The sequence below is a fragment of the Phodopus roborovskii genome, unplaced genomic scaffold (assembly GCF_943737965.1).
Source record: "Phodopus roborovskii unplaced genomic scaffold, PHOROB, whole genome shotgun sequence".
NCBI lineage: Eukaryota > Metazoa > Chordata > Mammalia > Rodentia > Cricetidae > Phodopus > Phodopus roborovskii.
Window position 1 is genome coordinate 86289 of NW_026125382.1, and position 21449 is coordinate 107737.

Below are 21449 nucleotides of genomic sequence, written 5' to 3' on the forward strand. Positions count from 1 at the left end.
GCCACACACATAGCTTCTGCCAAAAGCTGTTTTTGTTGTTGTTTGAGTCAAGATGGTCTTACTTCGTATCCCTGGCTGCTCTTGAATCCTGATCCTTCTGCCTCTTCCTTCAGAGTGCTGGGATTATAGGCATGTCATATCATGCCTGATTTGCCAGGAGTCTTAATGGCAAATAGTGTTTTGGGTGAGGTGGGCTAGAGGAAATGACTTTGTAGCATCTTTAAAAGACATGGTATTGTTTAAGTTTTGAAATTACACCAAGTACTAAGTGTTTTTTGTAACCTAAATAGTATCATATTTCAATACTCTCAAACTTACTTTACACTCTTTCAAAATGGAACCAGGTCTAAATAGGGAATACCAGGTCAGCCAAGGCTACATAGTCTTGACTCAAAACAGACACTCACATACACACACACACACACACACACACACACACACACACACACACACACACGATCACAAGGTGAGATACAGCAAGATTTTGTTTTAGCTCTCAGATTTTTCTGTTTTCTCTTGAATCAGTGTGAAGCAGCTGAAGTCTAACATCTATAGGGATAGGCAGCTGTCTCCACCTCCAGCTTCTTGGATATCATCCATAATAGGAGGAACACTTTAACAGCTACTAAATCAAAAAGGAGCAGCAGAGAACTCTAAGCAAAGACAACAGTGAGTTCTCACCTGCTGTGAAAATCCCAGGCTCTGCTAGAGCAACAGCCCATGTTACATATTTCCCCGCCAGAAGTGCACTGTAAACTAAGTACCTTCATTGTTCTATGCTCTTATTCAGAGATAGTGCCACTCACTGCCTATAGACAGCCAGCTTCCCTGTGGCGCTGCTGTTTTCTAGAAAGCCCGCTATTGTTTGTGCATTTGACTATGAGAACAGGCACTCCTGGGCCAGCAGGTATGGGTTGTGTTTCAGAATGTGTGCCAGATCGCCATCCTCAGTGTTTTTCTGTGTGGTGAAACTTGTCCTATCTTGGCTTTTCAGATCAAACAGTTTGTACTCTCCAGAGTACCATTGTAACTTCAGAGGGAAATGCTCATTTGGGGAGCTTTTGGTGGCTGGAATAATCATTCTTAATGTCAGAAGCAGTGGCCCACCAAGTCAGCACCATAGTGAGTCAGGATGCTTGCCGGCATCATGTTTGCAGATGTTAATAAAATACAACCTTGTAAAATTTAAACAGATTAAACCATTAATATATGTTCCATTTTGAAAAACCCAGGCTCCACCAGCTGAGTAGAAGAAACCCTGTAAGCCAGACACTCATGGCACTCACAATGCCCTGAGCAAACCGGTGCTACAATTGTTTCTTTCAGGGAATTTTAAATAATGTCTATTTATGCACAAAAACACATATACACATTGTTTCCTTAAAATGTGGTATTTTGCAACTGTAGACTTCTTTATAATATATATATAAATACAAATGTTTATAAAAATAAATCATGGCTTATTATATCAAGATAAATGCCCTATAAGTTCACCAACTTAAATGGTAAAATTTAGTGGTTTTTTGTTTGTTTGTTTTTGTTTTGTTTTTAGCTATTTCCATAGTCATACATAATTCTAGAACATTTTAAAAAAGTTTATGTGTATGTGCTCATTATCTTTGAATATGTGTGTGTCTGTGCAGGTGCACCCAAAAAGGTTTGAAGAGATCATAGGATCTCTTGGAGCTGGAGTTAAAGGTGTTTGTGAGCCCCTTTACATAGGTGTTGGGAACCAAACTCTTGCCCTCATGACTGAGTGGTAAAAATTCTAACCACTGAGCAATCTCTCCAGTTCCTAGAACATTTTTTCATCACTCCTAAAACAATCCTGGTACTCATCAGTTAGCTGTTGCTTATATTTTCTCAGTACAGCCAACCATGTGTGGGTATGTTGAACAAAGCTATCTGGTTAACCTTGTATTGTCTTGTTTCATTTCAGGCCCTGAAAATCCTTGGCTGGTCCAGGCTTATGTCTCAGCAGCTAAACACCCGTTTGCTTCTGTGGTGGCTCAGGAGGTTTTTCAGAGTGGAATCATTCCTTCTGATACCGACTTCCGGATCTACAGAGACTTTGGAAACATTCCAGGTACTCTGTCAGTGGCCATAGGCTATTAGGTCAGAAGCAAACTCTACTTCTTGAGGACACTGTATATAAGAGCTTTGTCTTCTGACTCACCAAAGCAAAGTTCTTGATCCTCTCCTTTAAACCCATAGTAACTGAGATGCTGCCTGCTGTAGGGTGCTGTTGTAGACCACAGTGTGGGAGTTGGAGAGAACCGTTTAGCACTTCACCCCCAAAGATGCCAGGGTCCTCAGCGACTTTGGCTCCCATGCTTGTTGTCTCGATTTCCAACTCCTTTAGTGACTTGTATAGCCCAAATTCTATCCCTCAAACTTTCTTCCCTAATGTGTGATTTAAAATGCTTTAATTATTATGCTTTAAATTTATGGACCATAGTTACAGATTTTGTAAGAACAAAAAAGGGTTTATGACATTTCATGAATATGACAGACATCAGGCAACCTCATGTTTTGCCATTTTGTCTTTTAGAATTTATTATGTTAAACAAACAGGCCTAACCCTAGTCTGATCTTTAAAGTAAGATGGCTTTTTTCATTTTCTGTTTTAGGAATAGATTTAGCTTTTATTGAAAATGGATACATATATCACACCAAGTATGACACAGCAGACAGAATTCTCATAGATTCCATTCAGAGAGCAGGTTGGTATTAACAGGTTTGGCTTTTGGCATACAATGATGAAATATCTAGAAAGTGCGTTCTGTATGTACCCTGTGTGGTTGAATGAGTTAGATTTGAAGTTGGAAAGAAGAAGGCTTGCATTTTTGTCTTTACTGTCTGACTTAGCAGTTGTCACTGTGGTTACTTAGAAAGGAGTGGCTCAGGGCTATGGTGGGGGATGCTGATTTACTGTAAAGATTTGGAAGGGCGGCCCCAGGCTTATAGGGTTGTTGAATAGTAAAGAATGTAGCTAAAGTGAGAGCTGTGAATCGGAGGTAGCATCAGGACGTGGGTTTGTGTTTGTGGCACTGGCTTTGAGTAGAGAATGATAATATGGGCCCGTGGTAGGGTGGTGAGGACAGATGAGGCCCTGACCTAGCACAGAGCATTGTGGTGCTTTCCAGGGAGGCAAACCTGAGCCTTAGGGGAGAGCTGTAGGAGAGGGCCAAGGTTGAGCTTCCAAGTGGACAGGAAGAAAAGCAAGAGAGGGACTTTACCTGGGACATTTGGTAAGAAAGGGGGAGAGCTCCCAGTCACTTCTGTTTCAGATAGTGCCTGATCTGTTTCTGCTTTACATGGTATGTGTAAATCACGACCCAATCGATCATCTTATCTGTCTTATTAAAAGGTGACAACATTTTAGCAGTTCTTAAACACCTAGCTACATCTGACATGCTGGCCTCTTCGTCTGAGTATCAACATGGAAATGTGGTCTTCTTTGATGTGTTCGGCCTGCTTGTCATTGCATACCCTTCTCGTGTTGGCTCAATAATAAACTGCATGGCGGTCATGGCTGTTGTTCTGTTCCTGGGGAAAAAACTGCTGCAGCCCAAACATAGGAGTAAGTATTCCCCTAAGGTATGGGTACTGGGATGGGGTGTGATGTCTGAGAGATTTTACCCATTTAGGAGTAAGTATTCCCTCTAAGGTATGGGTACTGGGATGGGGTGTGATGTCTAAGAGATTTTACCCATTTAGGAGTAAGTATTCCCCTAAGGTATGGGTACTGGGATGGGGTGTGATGTCTGAGAGATTTTACCCATTTAGGAGTAAGTATTCCCCTAAGGTATGGGTACTGGGATGGGGTGTGATGTCTGAGAGATTTTACCCATTTAGGAGTAAGTATTCCCCTAAGGTATGGGTACTGGGATGGGGTGTGATGTCTGAGAGATTTTACCTATTGTTTTTGTTTCTTCCTAGGAAGTATAGCATCTTAGGAGAACATTACTTGATTTATATTTTTAGAATTCCTAGATAAGTACTGAATTGGTATGCTCATTATACGTTCAGGTTGGTGAAGTCAACAGTTTTTGCACTCACCCTGAAATTGGTAAAGTTAGCCGACTTGTCTGCCGTAATCAAACTAATGGAAGGCAGAGCCTCATAATGCCAAAGAGCTGTTGTGCAGTGCAATGCCCTGTGCCCTGCGGGGATCTGTGGGAAGCTGCACTGTGTGCTCCTGGAGCTGCCTGCTGTCTGAAATAGACCCTTAGTATTGTAAACGATGTAAAGAGAGGTGCTTTCATGTGTACTTCTTCAAAAGAAAAGAAAAGAAACTGTTAGGTTTCCCTACTTTTTAATAGCAAATTTTAATATGTCTTGAAATTCAGTAATATTCAACTTTATAACTTGCGTTAAAAGTTAACTTTATATACAACCAAAAAGAAAAACAAAAGGTTTATAGAAGTTGACTTTTTATGTTTTAAAAATATTTGTATTTTTTTTTTTTTTTGTGTGTGTGTGTGTGTGTGGAAGTCAAGAGGACAGCTTGTGGGAATATCCTTCCACCATGTGGTCCTGGGTGGCCTGCTGAGCTGCCTGCTGGCCCTGTGGATTACTGTTAGTGACAAGCTCCATTAAGTCTTCTTCACTATAGGCCATCAGCACAGTGCAGAAGATGGATGCAGTGCTTCTGGTTAAATTGTTCCCTTCTACCCAGGTCATTTCTGCTTGAAATGTTTCAGAAGCTAAATTGTTGTATGTTATTCAAGATAAGTATTTAGCAGCAATTTAAATAATTCTTTACCACCAGTTATTTTCCCTGTCATTGTTTTCCAATGTTAACATCTTTTAAAACATTTTTACACTTATTTATTCATTTATTCTTGTGTGTGTGCGCGTGCGTGTGCGTGCGCGTATGTGTGGGGCTGGTAATACTACCATGCACCATATGCCATGGTGCATATCTGTGAAGTCAGTAGACAACTTGTGGGCTTCAGTTCTGTGGGGCCTGGGGATTGAACTCAGGCTGTTAAGCTTCTGTAACATGAGTTCTAACAGGTCTTAATAATAAAAACCCAGAGTTGGGTATATGCTGAAAGATCAGAGAAGTAAAGGAGCCAGACACAAGAGAGACCTCTAGTCTCTACTGAATCCTCAAACCAAATGGGTGACCCTGTTTCTAGGAAGTCTAAGATCGAATGCCATGAGCTCCTCTTTCCTCCCAGCCATATCACTCTGGTCTTCAACTCCCTAGTGCTGGGATTAAAACATGTGACTCCCAAGTACTGAGATTAAAGGTGTGAGCCACCACTGTTGGCTGTTTTTTTTAGACTGGATCAATCCTGTATAACTCAGGGTGATCTTGAACTCACAGAGATCCGTATGCCTGTGCTTCCCGAGTGCTGAGATTACTGCCTAGGGTCTATGGCTAACTAGTATAGCTAATTCTACACTTTGATCTTCAGATCACAAACAAAATAACACTACAGGCTTGTATGGTAAGTGTACTTTCCTGTGGAACCATCTTACCAGCTCTCTTCTATTGCCTTTTAGCAAGAGTTTATATGGAACTTTGCTTTTTAAAAATCCTTGCTAATGCTTAAACAAAGCATCCCAAAAATGATGACGATTACTGCCACTTTGCCTAGTAAGGAGTGTATCTGAATTGTTCCTGTGAGACATCTCTTAAGAGCTTTTACTATTATGGGAATTTCACTGTGTTCCTTGAATATCATCCTTTATTCTTATCCCATTCAGTTCTCTACACTATACTGCAATTACAGTAGTGATTTTTTTTTTTTTTTTTGTTTTAAAATTTGCCTCTTTAGCTTTACTGGTGTTATAGTTGATTTGATGAAGATGGTGACATTAACTTTTTGTATTCTTCTCTATTAGATGTTGACTACACAAGAGACTTCTTATGCGGACTTGCCATTACTTTCATTAGCTGGTTCACGAGCCTTGTTACAGTTCTTATTATAGCAGTGTTCGTCTCTCTCATTGGACAGTCTCTCTCATGGTACAACCACTTTTATGTTGCTGTTTGCCTGTATGGGACTGCAACAGTGGCTAAAATAATACTCATACATACCCTTGCAAAAAGATTTTATTATGTGGTAAGTGGCTGAGGTGTTTTGTTATTTTCTTTTTGCTGCTTTCAAGAATTGAAGACAAACAAGTGAAATTTATTATGTATGGTCTTTCAGAGGCATTAGACATTGTTGGCATGGCTGTCATAGTGTTAATTTCGTGGAGTTAGCTTATTCTGGGAATGTGTGACTGTCACTGCTCTTCTGGACTGTAAGACTGATGATGGTGGCATTGCTGGACTCTCTCTCAAGCAATGTCTGACACAACTTGTCTTCTTTCCTAAAAGAATAGTGCATTTAAAATGTTCTCATTGGTTTTCCCATCACTCTTTCTTTTGTTTTTAAGATTGTGTCATTTCCCTCTTTCTCTTTCACCTTCTAATCCCTCCCATATACCCCTTCCTGCTCTCTTTCAAAATCATGGCCTCTATTTTCAGTACTTGTTATATACATGTATGTATAAATATATGTATATGTTCACAAATATAACCTCTTTAAGTCTATATACTGTTAATCATGTATGTTTTTAGAGTTGGCCATTTGGTATTGGATAACCAATCCCTAAAAGATTATTTTTCTTCCACTCAGCATTCCTTAGTTGCCTGTCTGTCTTTGTGTAGGGCCAAGGCCTTGTGCAGCTCATTTAGACAGTCATGTTGGTGAGACTATGGATGTAGCTTCTGATATTACTAGGGGACAAAGTCTCATAGCAAACTCCCTGATCTTCTGGCTCTTGCAATCTTTGTACTTCCACTTCTGCAGTGTTCCCCGAGCCTAAGGTTCTAGAGTTGTTTGTAGATGTAGTCACTGGGACCGGGCTCCACAATTCTGCATTTTGATTGGCTGTGGTTTTCTGTAATGCTCTCTATCTGTTGCAGAGTTTCCTTAATGCAGGGTGAGGACCACACTTATCTGTGGGTCTGAGGGCATGTAGAATATGGTTAGGGATTAAAAAGTCCTGGGTATTTGGCCAGGTTTCTAGTACCAGGTTTTCAGTACCAGGCATGATTTCCCTCCGAGTAGGTCTTAAGTCCAACCACCAAGATAATGTGTCAGTCACTATTGCACCCATAGGGTTTTCTTGCCATGCTGGTCATTATGGTTTATAGGCTTCACAGCTGGGTAGGTTGCTTCCCTCCTGTGGAAGCTTGCATGTTGTCAGTTCTAGCTTATAGGCCTCCTGTGTCTGCACACGGTATCTGAGCAATAAGGACTCACCTCCACCTGTTAGGGGCAACCAAGGACAATAACAATAGCCTGTAATGTTTTGGGACTCTCTTGGGCAACTCTGACCAAAAACTTAAAAGAGGGCTTCTTAAGCCTGGTGTTAGGGTTTTGTTAGATGGCCTTTTGGCTCTTGGAGGGAGCATTACCAGCCTATATGAGAAAATTTCACTTAAACTATATATGTATATTTATACACATCATAGTATGAGTCTGTAATACTTTTTCAGACATCTTTAGTTGTTTTAGCCCCTCCCACCTCCTTCTGTGTTTATCTCCCTCCCCATCCCTAACTAGAGTACCCCCTTTCCCTGATCAGATTACTTGTGCCCTGATATTCCCCCTTCTGTTGTTCCTCCACCCTCACCCCACACATCCTAGCAATGGTCCCTTTTTACTTTGCTGGTTTCTGCAGTTAAAGGATTCATACTCACATTTGAATATCCTTGTATACTAAGCACTTTTCTTATCTCCCTCTTTTTTGCTTTTACTTTTGAGACAGGGTCTCACTAAGTTTCCTCAGGCTGGCCCTAACTCTCACTGTATCTACATAGCAAGTTTCAGTGTTCCTTACTGAGCTCTTTGAGTGCATTTAGTTTCAGACTGAATTACTGCTGCTATTATTATTTTGAGTATTTTGAGGCAGAGCCTCACTGTGTCCCAGATTGGGTAAGAATCTTGTTCTGTAGCCCAGCCCAGCTTCAAACTGCAGGGTGTCTGACTCAGCCTCAGGAGTGCTGGGACCACCGGTGTGCATCACCCATCTAGCCTTCAGGTTGAGGTCGGAGAATTATTTTCTTTTAAGACCATGCCTCTTAACACTAGGTTGGGCATCTAAATATTTAACTACCCCAAACTGTTTGCCAGTGAACTTTAAAGTGTGGTCCCTTAACAGAAATGAGAATGAGAGAAAGAAGCTTAAAGCCCAGCCATTCTCTCTTTGGTATCTATGCATTGTGATTATAATTTGAGGTTTACACTTTTGGAATCACTTGGGCACATGTTATATTTGAAGTTCCGTAGGCAGCTTTCTTCCCAAATAGTATACGATGCCCTTGGACTCCATGTCTTTCTTTAAAAGGAACTTCAAAGTATAAGAAAGTATCAAGAGAAGAAAAAGGTGTCCAAGTGGCAAAGATGATGGATGATGTAGCATAGGAGAGACAGGAAAATGAAGTCACACATCCACCATGAGCATCGCTGTGAAGGGTGGGTGCTCTGATACGTGCTTTGTGATGCTGTAGCAGCTGGTAATGTCCTTCATGAACCACTAGATTGCTTGTAACAGTGTTTGGAAGCTGCAGAAACAGAAAAGGAATATGGGGTGGATGTTTTTAGGAATCTTTCTATTACGTTTCCAATCCTTATGATAGAAACAACAGTGTTGCTCCTGCCTTCTCTGTCTTGTCCTGTGTAGCAGCTGCAGTCAGGAGTAGCCATGTGAGTCTTTCCTTCATCTGTTTGAAGGGTTGCCCATGCTGGAAATATGCATTTGGCCTTGAAGAAATTGTAATTAAAAACGTTGTAAATGACTATGAACAAGACTACATTTCTTTCTTTCAGAATGTCAGCAACCAGTACCTGGGAGAGGTGTTTTTTGACACGGCGTTGTTTGTGCATTGTGGCTTTCTTGTTGTTCTCACTTACCAAGGATTTTGCTCTGCATTCATAAGTGCTATCTGGGTAGCATTTCCGTTACTCACAAAGCTTTGCGTGTACAACGACTTCAAGAAGCATGGTAGGGTCATTTTTGTTTTTTTATAAAAATGGAAACTGTATTAAAAATGCAAGTCTCCTAGGGATTATTTGTGTATTTAATCAATTGGCTTTCTAAAATATTTTATTCTTTATGTCATACAAATATTTATCTTATACTTTATGCCCCATCCCATTCTCATGTTTCTGAACATATGCTACTATATTACTTTAATATTATTTGTATTTTATCATCCCTGATGAAAATGCCTAATTGTACTAGATCACATGTACCAAAGGGACTCGAGTGACATCTGACTCAGTTTCTGCCAGGTGCTAGAGCAGGCCAGCACTGTGAAAAGGAGCCCTGCAGCTTGTCATGGTCTCTTACAGGCTTGTTTCTTCCTTTTTCCCTAGGTGCCCAAGGAAGGTTTACTGCTCTTTACCTTTTGGGGATGTCTATCCCATATCTTTATGGACTGTATCTCATCTGGGCTGTATTTGAAATGTTTACTCCTATCCTTGGAAGAAGTGGTTCCGAAATCCCTCCTGATGTTGTGCTAGCCTCCATTTTGGCTGTCTGTGTGATGATTCTCTCCTCCTATTTTGTAAGAAAAAATGGGTTTTGTTTGCTTTTATTTTTTTATATATGTGATGACTTTAGCTGTACTGGATTCTGTGGATTTATGTTGCTTATACTTTATTAAGAAAAAATTAAACAAAAGATAGGGTTAGTGTGTGGACACTGTGGGTTCAGTGTGCCAAGAAGACAGAGAACACGGTGATGCACACTTTAGTCATCACTCAAGGAGAAATGAGAGGGTCATGAGCCCCAGCCAGGGCTGCATGGTGAGGTTATTGTTACTGTTTTAATGATTGATATATATATATCAATATGTGAGAAAGAGTAAGCGAGCAAGCTCGAGAGCCCCTTCCATATATACGCTAATAGATATGGATGCGTGGGATATATACCAAGTGTGGATTGTGAGATGTTCTGTTCTAGGGAACCAAGTGGAGACAGGGACTGCAGTTCATGACTGCTTAGTTGTTCATGGACGATGGTGAGTTTTTTGTACCTGCAGTGAAGGGAGTTCCCTGTAAATTAGGTTCTGAAGACCTCACGAGGCAAGGGGCTGCCACAGTCATAGTCAACACCATCTGCGGAATTTCCCCAGCTACCAGGAAAGCTCTGCATTTATTAGAGTCATTCTTATGCACACTGCTTGCTATTAGCTATACTAGTACTAAAAGAAACCTGACCTCTTAACTGCTTGCCTTTGAGATACAGATGAAAGGCTGAGGCAGTAGCTCACTGATGAGTGCCTGCCTCATGCATGAGGTCCTGGGTTCAGTTCCCCAACACAGAAAATGATCCCTCCTCCCAACAAACAACACAACCTACAGGGTAATGGTTAACTCTTACTGGCATTTACAGAGGTGGATGGAATCCTAACGTTTGTTGTTTACTTCTAGTTTTATTATTAACCCTTTAACCCTGTATTTCTGTATTTGTTAAGTGTTCTTGCTTTTCTTATCAGTGTGGAAAATACCTGGTAAAAATAACTTAAGAAAGGAAAAAATTATTCTGGCTCATGGTTCCTAAAGGCACTGTTCATGGTGAGGAAGGCAGAGGTCCCCTGGTGGTAGAAACCTGTGGGAGGTCTAGATGAGATTGTGACAAGAAGCCAGAGGCAACAGACCAGAGACCTGTTTTCTCCACTTAGACCTTGCCTGTTTAATTGTTTCCCCAAATAGCACCTCCCAGCTAGGGGCTAAGTGTTCACATAAACTTGAAGGAAACATTTCCCATTCAAACCGTAGATCTTCTGTTGTGAGGATTACAGAAGCTAGAGGCCTGGGCATGGCGACACATAATGGTAGTCCCAGCACTTGGGAGGCTGAGGCATGAAGATGATGATTTTGAAGCCAACCTTGACTACATATTGAGATCCTGTCCTAAAAAACAAAATGCAACCATAAAGGAGAAAGTAGAGTTCTGTCCTTTGTAAATGGGAATCTGGTCTAAAGGGTAGCTATGAATTATGAATCAGGTTTTCATTGTACTTACACTATAGAGCAGCGGTTCTCAGCCTTCCTAATGCTGTGACCCTTTAATACAGTTCCTCATAACCATAAAGTTATTTTCGTTGCTGCTTCACAACTGTAATTTTGCTACTGTTATGAATCATAATACAAATACCTGTGTTTTCTGATGGTCTAAGGTGACCCTTGTGAACAGGTTGTTCAACCCTCAGGTTGAGAACCACTGTCCTAGATGGTTGAAACTTCTGGTGCCTACAAAGGTGATTCAGGTGTAGGACATTTGAATCCTATCTCATGATCATAAGGAACCTGTGAAACGAGATTAGGAAAGTCCCCCAGTCATGGCTTTCTTGGAAGCCAGAGGAATGAGATTAAAGGGTTACCAGGATTACCAAAAAGTATTATTAGGAAGGCTTTGTTATTTGTTTTTAAGAAAATACCTCTTGGAATATTTAAAAAAAAAAAAAAATTGTTGGAATGAATGTACCTGAGTCCAAGGCCAGGCTGGTCTACATCTGAGTTACAGGTTAGGTTAGGATAAGTCTATGTAGTAAGAACCTGTCTTAAAACCACCATTCTTCCCCTAAAACAAAAACCTTATTTCCTTTCATTACTATGTGAGAATGCTGCTGTTACTTTTAGTTGTTGTAAGTCATCTTTCTCTTTGTTTTGTCATTTATGTGTCACAGTGTTGAAGACAGTGGCTTCCTGATTGAATGAGGTTGTTCCTTGGGTAGCAGAGCACTGAACCATAATTTTTACTTCAGGGAAGCTTCTTAGTCATTGTCATTGAGGCTTTTAAAAATACATGTTTTGGAAAACAATTACATTTTTGTTAAGTAATAAGTTACCATATTTCCTAGAGTTATTGTTTGTTGGGTACCATGGTTGTATCGATTGTCTGAGAGCTGAAATAGATTTGATGATAAACATGGGGTCAGAGCCCTGTCATAGTTCATACAGGTTACACTGGGGTCCTTTAGATGTGCCTTTTTTTTTTCTTTCATGTGTGTTGTATACACATATGTGGGTAAATGGCATTTTGAGGGGCACAGAATGGCATCAGGTACCTTCCCCTACCAGGCCCTGCCTTATGTCCTAAAGGGAATAACTCACTGAACTGGAAGCTTGCTTTTCGGCGAGGCTGGCCAACCTGTGAGTTCCCAGGATCTGCCTGTCTCTGCTCCCCCAGTGCTGAGGCATGGGTAGTCATGCCTGACTTTTTACATGGGTGCAGGGGATTAAAACTCAAGTCCTTATGTATGCATAGTGAGTGCTCTTACCTACTGAGCTATCTTCCCAGATCCACTACTCATTAATTCTGGTGTTTTGACACAAGGTCTCATGCCCCAGGCTAGCCTTAAACTTTCTGAAGATGACCTTGAACTCATGGTCCTTCTGCCTCCACTTACCAAGTGCTGGGATTACAGGACTGTGCTACCACACTTAGCTTCATTTGATTCTGTATTCCCTTAAGAATTTAAAAGTGACATAAGGTACAACATTTAAGGCAATACAACTGTAAAGGTACTCAACTGTGGAATCCAAGCATACTGTCTCTTTATGGCCGCTCCTTCATTATCTTCATTCTTTGAGCCCATTCATTTACAACCTTCTAGAAGATGAGTCTTAAAATTTGGAGAAGACAGAACTTCAATAGGAAGTGGTAGCTTCAAGTCGGATTTTAGGGTAGCTTTGGCAGTAGCATTAAAAAAATAAAATACATATATAGATGTAACTAAAATATATTAATTTCTCTCCAATTCCATTCCTTCATCCAACTTGATCTGAACAGTATCTGTATGTTCAAATTTACCAGGCTTCCAGTAGAGGGGAAGCTCATTACTTGGGACATTTGAAGCATGTTGGGCATTCTGACTGTGTGGTAGAGGAACAAATAGGTTACAGTTGTTTTGTTGTCTGGGGTGATTATTTCCTAACGTATTAAACAAGAGTAAGGCCTCCCACCCAAGAATAGCACTGTTTGGTTGAAATTGCCCCAAAAAGGACATGGGAATACTTGGTATGTGGAGCCTTTAACTTTGCATAACTTTGATATATATATTTTTTGTTCTCCTCAATGGAAATATCTTTGTATTCATGTTCTTCGTGAGTTTAAGGTGTGGGCAGGAAGATAAAGAAACAAAAGGAGCTAGTTTTAGATAGTTTCTCAGACCTGAGGGGACTGAAATGTATTTTGTGTGCACCCTTCTTTCAATTTGCTGATTTGGCTACGATAAAAAGCTAAGTATATCTTTTGGATGCCAACCTTGCAACTGAGGGATTCATGTTTACTGTCCCAAGTTCAGATTCATTGTTTAGTAGTCATAATGGTTAACTTAAAAGTACAGTACTGTTTCATAGTTAGTTTTTCTTCAAATGGAACTTTTAGAAGATCCATCTAAAAACTAGTAAGTATGACTCCAACTCTTATTAGCATGTAATAAACACTAAAGGTAGAATCTAACTTTTATTGAAACACATTTAGTCATAAAAACTTACCTTTTGACAGTTTGGCAGCTTTGATGCCATGTTTGGGTTCAGTTCAGTGGTAGTCTGCTGTGCAGGGTTGGCCATTATTAGCCAGTGAGTCACAGAAGGCAGTGGCTTGACTTGACTGCAAATGGATTCTGGCCCTTTTTCTTTTGATGCTTGAGCACAGGGTCATTGAGTCTTGTTTCCATCCTCCCTGTTGGTTTCCCGCCCACTGTCCCAAAGTTCCGTCCTGGCCAGCTGAAGGCACCTGTCATTTTCTAGGCTCTGACGGATACCTGAGGAATTACTGCTTTGTTTACTGTGTCACAGTACATTACCCAGGCTTCTAGTGACAATACCCACTAAAAAACATCATTTAAAATACCTGTCTACCAGAGGTATGGATTAATAATTTTTCTGTGTTTGTGTTTAGATTATATTCATCTACCTTGTGAAAAGCACAAAGAAAACCATGCTGACCCTAACCCTGGTGTGTGTGGCCACACTGCTCCTCGTCTGCTGTGGAGCCTTTTTCCCATATAGCTCCAACCCTGTGAGTCCAAAGCCAAAGAGAGTGTTCCTTCAGGTAAGGGCAGTTCTTCATAAGCAGTGAGAGTCAGAGGATGACATCACTGTGTGTACTTTGAGCTCTACTGGTGAACAGGAAAACTGACTTTTCAGCTGTTGACATAATTTAGTTGGTCTATATTTCTTTGTGTATAAAACAACAAGGGACACTGACCATCAGTGCACATTCTTATTAGCTAGACACACTTTCCATGATGTATATATGTGTGTGTGTGTGTATAATAGATGCACATATATAATCATGGAAATCATGAACATTTGAAAATACAAATTGCATAAATATCTGTAGGCTGACCAAAAGTCTTAAACTATTACTAACAATATAAAATATAAATTAAAAATTGCTAGTAAAATTGAGCCTTAGTAACATTCAGAGTAATATGTGATGAATATAACCTATAAAAGGGTTATTAAAATGAAGTTTAGGACTTTCTTTGGATTTCAGGTCTTTTTATAAAACCTCTTAGAAGTGGTACCAAATAGCCAGATGCTCATTTTCAGTTTTGTTAAAGGTTTTAGCATGGTCACACAGTGCCAACTGAGTCATGATTTAGATAATTATTCAAGGACGGAAAAAATTCTATAATCTGAGAGATTTCGAAAAGGAAGCCAAGTAGTCCTTGGTGGTAGTCTTTAGGACAGGGGTCTGTTTTGTAGGAAACCTTTGGTGAAGAACAGTTTTTAAGGCAGTCCATCATGGTCTTCAGTGGAGTGGCAATTGTTCCAACTCTGGCAGTAGGATTTAGGAAAAGTTATATTTTTAGTTTTAAAAGGACTGTGACTTGTTTTGAGTTCTTTTCGCCCCTGATGGGCAAAATAATAACTATTTTAGGCCCTGCCAGATGTGCAAGTTTCTATTACTGATAATCTGCTTTTATAGAGGAAAGCAGCTGTATTCTACCCAAAAAGCTAATAGCCCTGAGTTCCAACATGTGCTCCCTCTGCCATGACCCATGCCATGACAACCCTGTCTGTGCTGTTCCCTGCCTCCGGGCTGTTCTCTGCTGCTGAGTGCTATTAAATACACTGTAAGCCCTTTGGGCATTAAGACCGATATGTTGTCTGCTGCCATACCTGTCTTTCTCTGTGGATGGATTAACTGCATGTGATGCACTGAGAAGGAAATGAGTGTGGTCATACACATGTGCTTTCCATTATAAATCTTCTGAAAGAAATTATAACTTAAATTTGAGTAGAATTTCTTTCTTTCTTTTTCTTTTTCTTTTTTTTGGTCATTTGGGTTTTTAAGAAAGACATTTTAAAGTTATGTATATACATGTGTCTGTGTGGGTATGTGTATCTGAGTGTAGGTGCCCTCGGAAGCCAGAGGTGTCGATCCTGGAGCTGGAGTTACAGGTTTTTATGAGCCACCTGATGTGGGTGCTCAGAATTCGACCAGGGTCCTCTGGAAGAGCAGTACATGCTTTAACCACTAAGCTATCTCACCAGCCCATTTTGTTTTCTGAGACAGACTCTTACAGTATTACCTAGACTTCCTTCAATTCCTGGGCTCAGAAGACCCTCCACTTCAGCCTTCTGAGCAATTGAGACTACTGCATATACAATGTCCCTGATCAATTTAATATGTATTCCCCCACCCCCAACACACACAGAGATTCTCTGTGTAACAGCTCTGGCTTTTCTGGAACTCGCTTTGTAGATAAGGCTGGCTTTGAACTCAGAGATCCACCTGCCCTCTGCCTCCCAAGTCCTGGGATTAAATGTGTATACTACCAGTGCCCAGCTAAGTTTTATGTATAATTTAAATATACTTCAGCTATATTTGTAATTTGCAATAAAACAGTCATTTACGTATCTGTCATCTAGTTTAAAAAGAAAAATCCCACTAACAGTAACTTAGTAATTATTAAGTTTCCTTTTTGTTTCCTGTTTCTAATCAGTTCTGAACTGGGGTACAAATGTGTGTATAGTAGCTGAAGAAGTTTCCTTACTTACTAGTCTGTTCTTTTTAGCATATGAGTAGAACTTTCCATAACTTGGAAGGAAACGTAGTAAAAAGAGACTCTGGAATATGGATCAATGGGTTTGATTACACTGGAATGTCTCACATAACACCTCACATTCCTGAGATCAATGACACAATCCGAGCTCACTGTGAGGAGAATGCCCCACTCTGTGGCTTCCCTTGGTATCTTCCAGTACACTTTCTGATCAGGTTGGTCATTACTTTTTGCTTAAGTTGGGGGTTATTCTTATTAATTGAAACTTATCCTTAACTTGGTCAAATGTTGTTTATAATACTTTACAAATGCTTGTTTATAATATGACTACAAAATGTCCACTTCTTTAGATAACAAACTCAGGAGAATAGTTTTAAGAAGTCTCTCTTCAAGAAACCTGAGTAGTAATTAGAAAGGGCTACCTTCCTAACATAATACAAGCAATAGTTACAGCTTCATACCAGCTTGAGATGCTCTTAGAGTTGGCATCTCAGAATTGCATCTGAGGAAATAGGATTGGAATTGCCTAGGTAATTCCTGTTCTTTTAAAAGGATACACTTTATATGTATGTATGCTTTCCCTGCATTTATGTGCATAGTGTGTGCACCTTATACCTTTGAAGAGAGTGTTGAATCTCTGACTCTGGAGTTACAGGTTGTTGTCAGCTGTCATGTGGGTGCTGGGAACTGAACCTGGGTGCTCTGTAAAAGCAGCCCAGCTTTTGACTGTTTAGCCATCTCTCCAGCCCTTAATTCCTTTGATCTTAAAGTTAAGGAGGATTTGTTACACAGCGTGGGCATCAGAGGAGCTGGCATCATTTACCATATTAGATGTTTTCATACTCTGTGTATTCTGAACTCTTCTGTGAGTTACATTTTACTTATTGTCAGTTAAGAAGGCATCCTAAATATTAACACTATCTTTACAATAGGAAAAATTGGTATCTTCCGGCCCCAGAAATTTCTCCAAGAAATCCTGCTCATTTCAGACTTATCTCCAAAGACAAGACACCATGGGGTTCTATAAAGTTGACCTTTGAAGCAACAGGTGAGCCAGTTTTCTTCCCATCTCATTTGCTTAGTTTTTCAGTAAGTTGCAATATATATGTCTTCCCATCCACTATATATCAGAGCAACATCCATCCATCCATCCATCCATCTTCTGAGACTCATGTAGAGATCATGATCTTCCTGCCTTAGCCTCTTGAGTGCTGGAACCATGTACTATCACAACTTGTACCTTATAGTATTTCTAATAGTAGCTGAAACTTCTACAAGAAAATCTAATATGCTTTATTGCTTAGAATAGTTTTAGGATTAAAAAAATGAGTAAAACTACACTTTAAAGTTTATCAATTTTCTTGTCTAGACTACTTTTCTACTACTTTTTTTTATTTAATTCACTCTTCTTTTTCTTGTCTAAGGTGGAAGCTTAACTTATGTTCTTTAGATTGTTATCCCTACTATATGCATTCAGTGCTATAAATTTTCTTTTCAATATTGCTTATGCCCTACGGTGAGGTTTCTTAAAATTTTTATACCTGCCAACTTTTTACACCTGAGAAATTTTTATTTGGCTCTGGGGCTACAAAGTAGATATACAAATCAATCATTTACTGCTAATAAATTAGAGAAATTTATTTTCAAAGTTCTTTGGTGTACATATAATTTTACCAGTAACTAACAACAAAAACAAATGTGCACACTAAGGAGATGGATGACTTCATTTAATTTTTACATGAAGAGTTACATCTAGAGTACTTGCTGTTGGAAGATTTAGAGCATCTTCTGTACTTCCAAAAGTTGATCAGTATTTTGACTTTATAATCGTCAGTGCTGAGAGTGCCACTCCAATAAGTATGCAGTACAAATGGCAGAAGTGGTTAGGGCCATTGCAGAAATTGTAAAATTTTGTACTAATCCCAATACAAAATTCATTTAACAAGTCTTTATGAAAGTTGTCAGGAACTCAAACAGCAAGTCTAAAAATTAAAGTCTTAACACATTCCAGTCCAAAGACAGTCAGATTTGATATTTATATGCTTATAGAGGTTAAATATTATAAATGTATGACTATATGACCATTACATTTATGCAAGAGAAGAAAATCTTGTACAGACAGTATAAACACTAACTCATAACCTAATGAATATTAAATCTGAGCTAGTGTTTCAGGCAGCATTTGGTGGCATTGCATACACAGTACAAAGTATTCATGTCGTGTGTTCAGATCCAAGGCTGTGTGTAAGTCATGGAGTGCATCATTGGATTCATTATATGTTTGTCTTAATTACTTTTCTGTTGCTGTTTCTAAGACAGGCTGTAAAATGAAACATTTAGTTTGGGGCTCACAGTTCTAGAGGGTCAGAGTCCATGGCCATCATGATGTGGAACAAGGTGGCAGGCATGGTGCCGGAGTAGTAGCTGAGAGCTTATATTTTGGTCTATGAGCAAAAGCAGAGAGAGTGGTAAGTAGGGATGGTGTGGGGTTCTGAAACCTCAGAGCCTGCCCCCAGTGACACACTTCCTAGTTCTTGCCAAACAGTTGTACCAACTGGGGACCAAGCATTCAACTATACAAGCCCATGGGGGGGGCATTCTCAGTCAGATTACCACAGTGTTTTCTCTCTCAGACTATCACAGTGTTTGATTGTTGTGGTTGCTGTATATTCAGAAACCTTTTACTATTGCTAATTCTCCACCCCCACATTGAGTTATACAGCCTGTAAGGTGCTGTGGACCATAGTTTATGAAATTGGCTCTAGACCCCACAGATTTTAAGTTGTTGTAATTTAGTGTTTAGTTCAAAAAACTAAAACACAACCCTTTCTCTTGACACTTACTTCTTGAGTCTTTTGTATTGACCCATTTGTTATCAGAAATGCACTCTTTAGTTTCCAAATAATCTAGCCTCTTTTCTGACATCAACTTCTTGTTTAATTTCATTTTGAGCCAAGAAATCATTGTTTGATTTATATTCCAAATATGTGATGGTATAGTGCATGCTGAGGATGCAGTGGCTTGGGTAATGCTCCTTGTGAGTTGCTAATGTTGGAGGGACATTCTTTGACTGCCCTGTGGGTCCAGATTCAGTGATGAGTTTTTGTGTTACTTGTATTCAGGCTTTGCTGTTAGGTGAATGCATTTTAAGTACTGTTTTATCTTCTTATACACTACTTTTTGACCTTATATAATTGCCTTTTCACCAGTGAACATTTCCCTTGCATGAGTCAACTGTGTAGCTTTCCAAAGCTTTCTTTTGATTATTGCTAATTAAAAATTGTGTATTTTTCTGCTGTATACATATTAGGTAAATGTTCCATCACCAAGCTACATCTCTAGCACCTTCCATTTACTTTTCATCTATGTGTATTTATCTTAAAAATTTCGTATAGATAGTACTTTGTTGGGTCTTGTTTTATGACCCAGTTTAAATGGGTTAATAGTTTTGCCTTTGTATCTTTTTATCTCCCATCCTTTTTAATGCCTCAATGTAGTTTTCACTGAGGTATTAACTACTTCATTTTATAGGTTTTGTTTTTTGTTTTGAAATTTTGTGCTGGGCAGTGGTGGTACATGCTGTTAATCCCAGCACCCAGGAAGCAGGCAGATCTCTGTGAATTCAAGGTCTACATAGTGAGTTCTTGGAAAGCTACACAGAGAAATCCTGTTTTTTATTTTTAGTGATTGCCCTAGAGTTTGAAATGCATATCTACAGCTAATCCAGTGTCACTTTCAAACAACACTGTACTGCTTTGTGGGTATGCCTTTGGTTTGCTTGAGACAGGGTCTTGCTCTGTAGCTCAAGTCTTGCCTCAGCTTATGATTCTCTCTGCGTCTGATTTACCAGTGCTGGGGTTACAGGTGTATCACCACACTTGACCAACTATTTCGCTAAAACTTTTAACCCTTTTTCTCTCAGTGTCATTATTCAAATAGTCAAAGGCCAATTAAAATCAGGCTGGGCGTAAGCAGATCTCTTTGTGTTCAAGGCCAACTTGGTCTATATATGGAACTCCAGGCTAGCCAGGTAGCATAGTGAGCAGCAAATGCTCTTAACAGCTGAACATCTATCTCTCCAGCCCCAAATCAAACTTATTTTAATGGTTGCTGAAGGCACAGTAAGTTTACTCCCTTGGAGCACATGACATTGGCCTCAAAAACAACAGTTAGGTCCTAGGACACTGCTGCTTCGCTTAGGGTGATTAGAGCTTATCTCCTTAGGCTCATTTATTTACTTTTCGGACAAGCCATCTTCAAATTCAAACTCATGGTCTCCTTGCCTCGGCATCTTGAGGGACTGCTGGAGTGTGCCACTTGGTGATTTTGAGTTTTGCAGGTTTTTTTTTTTTTTTTTTTTGGTGAGGGGGGAGACAGGGTTTCTTATGTGTAACCTTGGCTCTGTACAGGCTAGCCGCCAAACTCAGAGATCTGCCTGCCTCCAGAGTGCTGGACTAAAGGTGTGTACTGCTATTGCCCAGCCTGGTTATGACTTAAGAAGCCTTACTGAAAATGTAGTATTGGTCATTGTCAAACAGATACACACTGAGCCTTGACTCTTCCTTTTTCCATGTTTAGCCTTCTAGGATTTCCCTCACAGTGCCACCAGCTGATCTACATTTGATTGTCACTTTCCTCCTTAAGTAGTTCTGCTGCTTGCAGAATGACTCTAGACTTCTTGGCATAACATTTTAGGTCTTTGGTATAAAGCCTCAGAGGCATCCCAAGTTATTCTTCAATAAGCAAATCAGGATTATTTCCATTTATGATGAATTGTCCTTTGTGGAAATGTGATTAACTTTGTGTACCTTGGGATTTGGCTAAATTATCCCAGACTTTTCTGATACCATGTAAATAGTGGATTTGAGTCAGGTTGATCAGTTACCCTAGTCCAAACACTGAGAGCCTTAAGGAACTAGCCACAGGCAGATTACTTTACAACTCTTCCTGCAATCTCGGGGGTGGGGGATTAGGTAAATTCCATTAGCAGTTACTTTTCTCATTTACATTCTCTGCCTTTTCTGTTCTCTTATCCTTACTGCTAGATATTAAATATCCAAGGTGGTAACCCTCCTGCCTGTGGAGAGCCTACCTATAGTCACAACACAGATGAACCAGGACAGTATGGTTTGGTTTGGGCATTAACTGTATTGCTTGTCACTCCTGACTGATGGAAATGTTCCTCTTCCAGGACCAAGCCACATGTCTTTCTATGTTCGAACCCACAAAGGATCAACACTTTCTCAGTGGTCTCTTGGCAATGGCATTCCAGTCACAAGCAGAGGAGGGGACTACTTTGTGTTTTATTCTCATGGACTCCAGGCCTCTGCATGGCAGTTCTGGATAGAAGTACAGGTGGGAATTTCCCAGGCTCCCAGATAGTACTTGGAGTTCAGTGTTCTGGCTT

The 21449-nt window shown here is 39.9% G+C and overlaps 1 protein-coding gene across 2 annotated transcripts in view; it reads left to right on the plus strand.

The window, feature by feature from the left end:
- LOC127214653 (endoplasmic reticulum metallopeptidase 1) overlaps window positions 1-21449 on the plus strand; it is a 32895-nt gene that overhangs the window by 10887 nt on the left and 559 nt on the right. For both annotated transcript variants that reach the window (XM_051174984.1, XM_051174980.1), the window contains exons 5-14: window positions 1940-2086; window positions 2631-2723; window positions 3371-3583; window positions 5860-6080; window positions 8841-9015; window positions 9390-9580; window positions 13927-14079; window positions 16055-16257; window positions 16975-17090; window positions 21234-21397. In XM_051174984.1, the coding sequence (XP_051030941.1) occupies window positions 1940-2086; window positions 2631-2723; window positions 3371-3583; window positions 5860-6080; window positions 8841-9015; window positions 9390-9580; window positions 13927-14079; window positions 16055-16257; window positions 16975-17090; window positions 21234-21397 (1676 nt within the window). The remainder of the gene's footprint in view (window positions 1-1939; window positions 2087-2630; window positions 2724-3370; window positions 3584-5859; window positions 6081-8840; window positions 9016-9389; window positions 9581-13926; window positions 14080-16054; window positions 16258-16974; window positions 17091-21233; window positions 21398-21449) is intronic.